The 9,695-nt window shown below is 42.0% G+C and overlaps 1 protein-coding gene across 1 annotated transcript; it reads left to right on the top strand.

The window, feature by feature from the left end:
* Window positions 1-1,336: 1,336 nt before the first annotated feature.
* On the top strand, window positions 1,337-5,710 carry nkx3-2 (NK3 homeobox 2). The gene is made up of 2 exons (XM_037544961.1): window positions 1,337-1,693; window positions 2,959-5,710. Exons 1-2 carry the CDS (start codon window positions 1,342-1,344, stop codon window positions 3,444-3,446), a joined length of 840 nt encoding a protein of 279 aa, XP_037400858.1. The 5' UTR covers window positions 1,337-1,341; the 3' UTR covers window positions 3,447-5,710.
* The last annotated feature ends 3,985 nt before the right edge of the window (window positions 5,711-9,695 follow it).

The raw sequence follows: 9,695 nt of genomic DNA, 5'->3' as shown, positions 1-9,695 counted from the left end.
TATATATATATATATCCATCCATCCATTTTCTAAGCCGCTTCTCCGTCTATATATATATGATTGCATTCAGACATATAAGCATTAGTGAGGTCAGGTACTGGTGCTGGATGATTAGTTGTGAATCATAAACGCCACTCTAACGCCCATAATCTGCGCGAGCGGGAGGTACCTGGAATATACAGCCTGCAACATGTATTTTATTTATTTATATATTTTTTCAGGACATGAACGGTGTGGGCATTTCTGAAGTAAATAATTATAAAATGTAAATAAAATAAGTAACAAATATAATAAATATGATACACATAAATATAAATATACATAAATATAATAAAATCGCATAATTCTTATAATAATAATAATGATAATAATTTTATTTATAATTGTTATTCATAATTAAAAATCGCTATTCTTCTTCTGATCATTATTATATTATTATTAGTAGGTAGTATTATTATCGTTGTCGTTGTTGTTGTAAAGGAAATCAAATAAGTTCACAATATGCAAAAAAAAAACCAAAACTAAATAATTAAATAGAAAGAAAGAAAAAGAAAGAAAGAAAAAAAGAAAGAAGAGTAAGTAAGTTCATTTAAAGCTCCTGCCTGGTGATGTCCATGTTTTCAGTCCGGTGTGCAAAAAGCTACACACGAGTGTATTTTTCACACCCGCTTTCCGACACGCTCTGAGATGATCTAGTAATTCCTCGCGGGCAACCTTTCGTTCTAGAACACATCTGAAACATAAAACCGGTCCAGAAGCGTTCTAGAACGGTGAAACAAGTGAGTACAAACCGCCAGCCAATCCCAGCGCGCGAGGGGCGTGGCCTTACCGGAATAAAGTTTTGGAACTCTCTGCCTCCTCGCCTCCCAGAGCAGTCTGTGACCGCGAATCTGTTGGCCAATCCCTGCGCGGGAAGGGCAAGGTTCTAAAAAGCGAAGCTCAACGGGATCTAAAACGGCTGGCCAATCCTGGCGCGCGAGGGGCGTGGCTTGTCAGAGAACGGGTGGGATAAGAAGAAACTGAGCTTTTGCCAGTCGCAAGCGGAGGTCTCTTCATGTTTGTCCAATAGCAGGAAAGGATTAAGTAGGGGGTGGAGTTGTTGCTGAAAGGGGGGTCAGTGCCCCCCCCTCCCCTTCAGGTGAAGAGTGGGACGGTAAAAGCGCTTTCTCTCACTCTGAAGTTGCACCGCGTCTGGATTTTACCCCCCAAATCGACCCACCCTCCCCCCAAACCACCGCCAGAAGGCACGCGGGACGACATGAGAGTCCGAGGCGGATTACTGCTGCTGGTCTGAGAGAAGCTGGTCTTGTTTTCGGTTCCTTTTTTCGTCTAAACTTGCCATGGCGGTGCGGTTCTCCATCCAGGCCATTCTGGACAGAAAGGAGGAGAGCCGCCAGCTGAAGGGTTTGTTCGCAGAGAGCGCGTGCTGGGAGGACGGAGAACGGCAGCGTAGCGCCTGCGTGGCGCGAGAAGAGCGGGAGGGGTATGAGACCGACTCCGGGCTGAGCGAGGACAACGAGGACGGAGGCGGAGGCGGTGGTAGAAGAGGAATAGGGGAGAAAAGTGTCTCCCCGAGAGCGAAGGAGAGAGACAGAGCCGCGCTGGAGGAAGAGGAGGAGGAGGAGGATGAAGAGGAAACCGCGGAGAGCGCGAGAGCGCTGAGCGACTGCGAGCTTTCCAACAGCGTGTGCGGTGAGAGTTAGAAAGTGTGTGTGTAGGTGGAAGAGAGTGTGTGGGGAGCACGCGAGAGTGTGTGAGAGAGAGTGACGAGTGGTTTTAATAAAGTGATAAAGTGATCTGCTTTAAATCTTTTCCACTGAAACAGTGAAGCGGTGACGAGCCAGGAGAGCCTGAATAGAACAGCTGAAGTATTCATCTCAAACTGAATGCTTAAAATACACACTGCAAGCTGTAAATTTAGCCCTAAAACTGTTTACAATTTACAATTAATCCTCTCTTCTCACTCAAACATTTCCCTGAAGAGATTTTACGCAGCTCTTTCAAAGTAAAGGGCACATTTAAGGCCAAACATTTCATTGAGATGTTTATCTAAGTGGCCATTGGACTATAGTAGGGAATCTGATATTGAAAGAAAAGAGAAAGAGTTGCTAAATATTTATGTTGTAGTTGGTTGACGGAGAAACTGTCAGAGCTGCTGAAGATACTGCAGATACTGTAAATGATACTGCAGACATTGTAGGTGATATAGATACTGTAAATGATGTTGTAGATGTCGTAGTCATTCACATAATATGTTCAAACTGTGAAACTTGTGAGTGTGCGTTGGCAGAAAGAAACTATACCTAAAAAAAAAATCAACCTAACCAAAATAAATACATATTAAAAATGAAAACCTTGAAATGCAGAAAATGCAGAATGTAAATTAAAAGAAAAAAGTAAAAATAAAAATAAAAAACAATTTCAATGGTAAATCAGTAAAAACAAATACACCTGAAAAAAGTCAAAAACACTACAGATAATTTAAATGACTAAAATGCAATGTTAAAAATGAAATAAGATTTAAAAAAAGAAATAAAATAAATGAAAAAGTCAAAATTAGTAATTCATTTAATTCGTATACATATGCTAAAATTTATTTAAATGAAGTAATAATAATAATAACAATAATACATTCAAAAACAAACAAACCAATAAATCTCGAACTGTTTAACAGTTTAAAAACAAAACCTCTGACGTCACCGATTTAAAGCCTTCTGTAAGACTATTAGGCAGCCTAGTCTTGGTACTGATGCTCTAAATGGGATTTAAAAATATGTGCAGTGTTTTAGTTGTCTTACTATTTTTAGATTTATTAATATTTACTCACTGTACACGCAGTTTATCTGTGTTGCTGCTGTACTTTGTTGTGACGGAGGAGGCCAAACATAATTTCCCTGACCAACTCTGTTCTGTTCTCTAACTGTTTTCTCATCGTGGTGTTTCATTTATCTACCCAGACTCCAGCACCGTGGAGGACCCGGGCTGTTGTGAGGGGAGGACCATCTCCGACCCCCCTAAGCAGCGGAAGAAGCGCTCTCGTGCCGCTTTCTCCCACGCTCAGGTGTTCGAGCTGGAGCGCCGCTTCAACCACCAGCGCTACCTGTCCGGCCCCGAGCGCGCGGACTTGGCAGCCTCGCTCAAGCTGACGGAGACGCAGGTGAAGATCTGGTTCCAGAACCGCAGGTACAAGACCAAAAGGCGTCAGATGGCTGCCGACCTTCTGGCGTCCGCCTCCGCCGCGTCCGCTTCTGTTACGGGAGCCGCCCCGGGTGCGAGGAGGGTGGCGGTCAAGGTGCTGGTGCGGGACGACCGGAGGCAGTACGCGCCGGGGGACGTGCTGCTGCGGCCTCCACTGCTCGCGCTGCCGCCCTCGTGCTACTGCCCTCCGTATGCATACTGCCTGCCCGCGTGGAGCCTCTCCGCTTGCGCCACAGGGAACCAGTGACGCAGCTTCCTATTTATTCTGCAGCGCAGCTGAGACTAAACCGATGGACCTGGCAAAAGGAGAGGACTGCCCAGTGTCTCGCTGCGGACTGACGACAGCACATTCGGTGTTGTCCATAAGCCGTGTTCGAAATGGCACCCTACTCACAGTTAACCGGTGGAGAAGCATCCACGCGCTCTGTTCACATACTTGCGTTCTGTAGTCTACACTCGTCTAGTAGGTAGTGCACACTAACTAAGACACGGACCACCTACCAGTCCGCTAGTACTCTAGTACCCTACAGTTAGAACCGCTGAGCACTTAGCTACAGTGGATGCAGCTTAGAGGATGGTTAGTTTGCAAGCCATTATAGCTGCTTACACTTCTCCCTTTGAGAAACGTACCGTGCGCTGTATTTACCGTGCGCTGCATTCATTTACTAGCTAGCGCGAACTAGCCAAGACACTGGCTAGGCTAAACTTACCAGTCCACCAGTACTCAGTCTACACCTAAAACTGCTGCGCACTTAACTACAATGGATGCAAGCTAGCTAGTTTGTAGGCCATTATAGATACTCACTGTTCTCCATTTGCGAAACGCCCCACACGCTGTGTTCACATTGCCATACTTGTGTTCTGTAGGCTACGCTCGTCCACTAACTAGTGCATGCTAACCAACTAATGTAAACCAACCAGTGTCCCAGTACTTACTCGGCCTACAGCTAAAACTGCTAATTACAGTCGAACGGGCTCACTTGTTGCTTAGTTTAGGCCTAATAGCTGCTCACTATAGTCCATTGGAGAGACAGAGCACTATGTTCAAAATGTCCTTGCGTTCTGTAAGCCACATACATCTGGTAGGTAGTGCATACAAACCAAGACACAGACTATCTACTAGTCTGCCACTACACAGCCTACAGTTAAACCCGCTGCTCACTTAACTACAGTGAACGCAGCTCACTTGCTGGTTAGTTTGTAGGCCATTATAGCTACTCACTATTCTCCACTGGAGACACCTAGCACGCATCATGGTCACATTGATATACTCGCGTTCTGTAGGCTACAGTATTTTGCTAACTAGCGCATGCTAACCAGGGTAAACCTACCAGTCCACCAGCCTTTAGCTACTGCTAATACCGCTGCACATTTAAGTACAATGGATGGGGCTCGCTTGGTGGCTAGCTAATATAAAAACAATATAACAAGCAAAATATGAGTAAAGCTAATGTAACAACTGTGCAGGAGACACAAGCATAGAAAACTCATAGAAACAAGTGAACATAAACACAGATAGCTTCATCCTCAGCCATCTGAGTAGTGGTTACTGGAATTCTGGGATTTCTGACTGAGCATGTACTGTAGCCTGCTAGAATTTTCCAAGTGCACAAATCCAATTCTGGCGGACTTGTTGCTAGTGTACTAGCGTTTTGGAACAAATTAGCTATGGCAACTAGAAGCAAAGCATTTTAAAATACAAGCACTCTTGAGCGAACTGTGTTCTAGAATACATCAAACTTTCTAGAACGCGAGTGGCCTAGGCATCAGGCTAGCATTGTGGAACACATGCACACATGAGCTTAGCCTACTCAAACACAAATATGCACTCGCTAAGCAAGCAAGAATTAGTATGCATGAGATAAGCGCTGTAGAACACAAGTGCACACTATGACGGAACAAAACCAAAGTGCAAGTTCTAGATCGAACACATTCAACACACAAGTTAAGTGTTATATGATCCAACCGTTCTAGAACATGAATAAGTGTCAGGAGCTAATTGGAGTGCAACCATGGTTTGGATGCTACCTACTGTGGTGCGCTGTGGGACTTCGCGCGTGCACTGGATTATTTCTCCATGGACATAACCTGCAAAATGATGGACTTCCAAACTAGTGCACTAAATCGAGAGCATACAAGTGAATAGGGTGCACTTTCGGACTTCCAAGGGACCAGGGAAGGGGCGATGTATCCAGAGACCTGCCTTCAACTGTTTTAAGCTGAACTAGCCCCCTGTCTCTCTACAGACTGATGATATCACCTTCGGTATTATAAAGCGTTTGGTATTATTATATTATTGTTTTTCTCTGAATGTATGGAATGTCTTTGATTTCGGTTCAGAGGGCAGAGAGGCTTTTTGAAGCGTTTCTTTCCTCCACTTGGAGAGCAGCTGTTGTAGGTGAACAGTGACGGTAAGACTCCAGCACTTTGCACACCTTTATAGTCTAAATCGTATTTCAGGATGGGATCATTGAGTTGAAGGGTTTGGTGGCATTAAAACCTGAAACCTCGAAGTTTATTTTTTATCAAACATGCTTGTTTCTCTGTTAGTGTAAAATGTTTTTTTTTGTTGTTTATTGAAAAAGAAAGCAGACATTAAACATATGAAGCAGAATTTGAACCGTTTCTCCCTCCTGTTTTGTACAAGTGGTGGCTGTTGTAGAAAGTGACGTCAGTGGGCCGTGACTTCAGTTTGTATTTAAAATAGAAATACAGTTTAGGGCTAGGATTACAGGGTTATTTAGTCCTTGCAGAAGAGAACTCACATGCTAGAAAAAAGAAAAACAAAATAAAAGACATGAATAAATAAAAGTCCTGAAACGCAACTCCCTAAACTATATTTTTCGCGAGAAAATGTTTTAGAAAACGTATACAAAATATATGTTAAATATTTGAATAAGTTGATTATTATTATTATTATTATTATTATTAATATTAATTGTAGTAGTAGTATTGTATTTTTGTTTTATGAAAACGCATTGCCACAATTAACAACAGTAATAATAATAATAATAATAATAATAATAATAATAATGGTATACTTCTGTGTTTGTGTCGTTGTGCCGATTTTTCTCATATTATGGTCTAATAATGCCGTTAGAGTCTAATGTTATTAGGGAAGGTGATGAATGGTCCTCTGTAGGTCCACCGTCCTGCTTTATGAGCTCTGTGAGCTGCGTTTGGGGCAGTAAAACGTGTTAATATGATTTAATGCTCCTTTGGCCGGAGGGGCAGCAGCGCTGGAGCTGTAGATCAACCTTAAACCCTTCTGAGCTGAGTTTAGCAGAAACACGGGAGGTGCATCTTCTCTGACACAGCGAGCGGCGTTAAAGGCTGCAGCACTGCAGCAGCGTCACTGTTACAGTGGAAAGTATCTGAGCTGGTAACAGAGGAAAAGAGATGAAGAGCCTTTTATTTTGGGTGAAATGTCAGTCAGTGTTTTCTGTTCGGGTAGATACGTTTTCTCCTACGCGCTTATCTGCGTCTTGACCGGGTTAATCTGGGGTGTTGAGAAGAGGCTCTAAATGCTTGTGTGATCTGTAGCTCTAAATTGATAAAGGCGTCCCGTGAGCACGTGTGTTTTGGGTCGATGCCAGAATAGTAGGCGCGCGCTGTGTAGCGGAGCGGCCTAAGAGTAGCAGCAGCGGTCATATTTAGAATTGGTCAGTGAATTGTTTAAGGCTGTCTGTGTGTAATAAAAATACCTTTAGGAGAGTGTTTTTATTGCTGTTGTTGTTGTTAATTGCGTGGTCGACATTCCAGAGCATAAAAAGAAAAATGACAAGCCGAATAAAAGTAAAACTAATGGAACAATTAACAAATGTCTTAAAAAAAAGCACATTCTGCCTCGAGACATCAGAGCAACTAGACATCAGTGTGATCATTTGGAGCCAACACGTTTAAAGTTACTTTTAAAACAAAATGTGTTGAAATATTTATGTAGCCACTTGAAGATAACCCATTTTGTATTAGACGGTGTTAAATGACAATATGACACAGAAACTGTTAAACATGTGACACAAGTAAGAGTGCTTTTTAAAGTGTATCTTAAAATTTTGTGTCGATTAAACCTTTAATAATAAGTTGGCAGAACACTAATTTGTCTTACTTTCTGTTTTTGTCAAAAACATATTATGAATCAATTATTATTTGAAATACAGTGAAAGTCAATGAGCGCAATGAACCTGAGCGTTAAGTTAAAGCGCTATATAAACAGTGCATTGCGCTGTCTTACCAGCTGACAGCTTTCAAAACCAATTTCCACAGGAGTATTGCACAATCCTGATTGGTTAATCCTGATGGCAGCTGGCAATCCAATGCAGCGAGCTAAAAGCACATGACTGGTAAGTTTGACATTCAGACGTTATTAAATATGCAGGGCTCGTTAATGATGAAATTGCTGGCCTGTAACGCTCTTTGACACGCGTCATGTGCGCTGTGTTTACGGCCGTTTGGGATTATGCTCAGACATTTTAAGAGGGGTTCAAACCCGGAGCGTGTTTAGTCGTACTACCCTGCGCACACATCACCTCAAATGCTGCAGATTATTCATTTGTTTACTTGTTTACTTAGTTACATATGTACTGTGCCTATGAAATCCAGCAGGTCGCATCAGGATGTTTTCCTCTTCTTCACTCACCTTTATCTGATAAACAGGCTCCACGTAGGCTATTCTAAGCAGCACCTTCTGAGGCAAATAGTGTTAAGAGTTTTATGTCTAAAGGGGAACTTCGAAGGGTTTTTTTATTCTACACAGGTCATTTATTCAGCAACACAAACTTTATTATCTTAAAACAATGTCTCAGACATCAGGCAGTGTATTTATATATTTATAGCCCTTTCGTGTAGAGACTTTCTGTGAGGTATCTTTTAGAGGTGGGCGTTTGGTTCTTGTCACCGCCACTGTGAATATTCTCACTCGTTAAGTTACTTTAAAGCGGAGCATTTCACATCAAACCAAGCGGAATGACTTCGTTTACGCCTCAACCATTTAATTATGGAAAATGCCGTGTGAGTTATTGTTTAATATCGTTTTATATTGTTGCGGCACGTTATAATGTGTAATAGTGCGTCATGGTGTGAGGTTTTCAGTTTGTTGTAGCTGTGCTCAGTATCGCGGTGTGTTGTGTTGTGTTGTGTTGTGTTGGGGTGTGTTATGGTGTGTGTGCCGATCCTCCTGCTCCGTCTCAGCAGGAGGTTCACCTGTGTTCACCATCAAGGACGAATATTTGAATCCATTTTAACTCACATCTCTCGTTCCCCCCTCGTGGCTGCAGTAGGATATTTATATATATGTAATAGAGATCTGAGTCTCTCTTCAGGCTGAAACTGGATCCGTAACGGGTGCGGAAATAAACACATTCAGACTGTTTTAGCAGCTCGGATTCGCCAGTAGTAGTTCAGATGAGCAGAGTCTGTGTGGGGTTTCCTTCAAGCGGATTACTGACTATATTAAAGATATCATATGTGTAATTACGGTGTAATAAGTGCGTTTTATTGCCTGTTTAGAGTGTTTACAACAGGAGGGCGCTACTTCAAAAACAAATCATAGGAAAAATATTAAAACGTCCACAGCGGGGTTAAGGAGTGAGAAAACGATCAATAATAACGATGACAAATGATATGATAAAGTATATAATACTACATGCATTGGTGAAAAGAAACATTAACCTCGCGATGAGTGAGAGGTAGAAAGATATACAGTTATTCAGGTTTTATATCTACTCCATTAATCACTGAACTAAGATAGACAGAGATGTACATGCCTTTTCTGGTCGAATGTAGGCGCGTGTATTTATTGAGAAGACGAGAAGATTCTAGTGTGTGTGTGTGTATGTGTGTGTGTGTGTGTGTGTGTGTGTGTGTGTGTGTGTGTGTGTGTGTGTGTGTGTGTGTGTGTGCGTGCGTGATCTCTCATTTGCCTGCGGGTTTTTAGAGCGGCTCTGTGATTGTTAGCATTTAGATTGTGATTCAGAATTGTTTTATCTTACTGAGATTTGTTTAACTGATAAACCAACTGGTTTGTTATCATTTAAAAATGATATTTCTGGAAACCTGCCTCGGCCTTTGGTCGGTTCTACAGTAATGAATGAAGAACTGATACCGTCGCTAATGAATCAAAAGCCAACAAATCCACCACTATTATTAATGCTAGAGTTAATGTTGGTGTTAGTGGTGGTATGAATGTTAATGTTTAGATTAGTGTTAGAGTTAATATTGCGGTCACGGACGTATTGCCGTTAAGTTGTGTGGTTTTTAAATGTTATGTTTAATTTTTTTTTCTTACTTATTTTGGGTATCTTTATTTCTCTTGATTTTCTTCATTTATTTCTCCTTGTTTGAGCGACCTGAGGCCAACTTAATTTTACAGCTGATTCTATTGCGGGATTCTTACACTTTAAATTACACTGGGAGGAAAGAACGGCTGTTTCCATCATCACCTCACATTATTAAAAAATGCTTCAGGTAGGACACACACACTCTGCACCCACCCAGC

The sequence above is a fragment of the Pygocentrus nattereri genome, chromosome 14 (genome assembly GCF_015220715.1).
Source record: "Pygocentrus nattereri isolate fPygNat1 chromosome 14, fPygNat1.pri, whole genome shotgun sequence".
Classification (NCBI taxonomy): domain Eukaryota; kingdom Metazoa; phylum Chordata; class Actinopteri; order Characiformes; family Serrasalmidae; genus Pygocentrus; species Pygocentrus nattereri.
The sequence above is the reverse complement of the archived record's forward strand: the minus strand, read 5'-3'. Positions and strand labels throughout refer to the sequence as shown.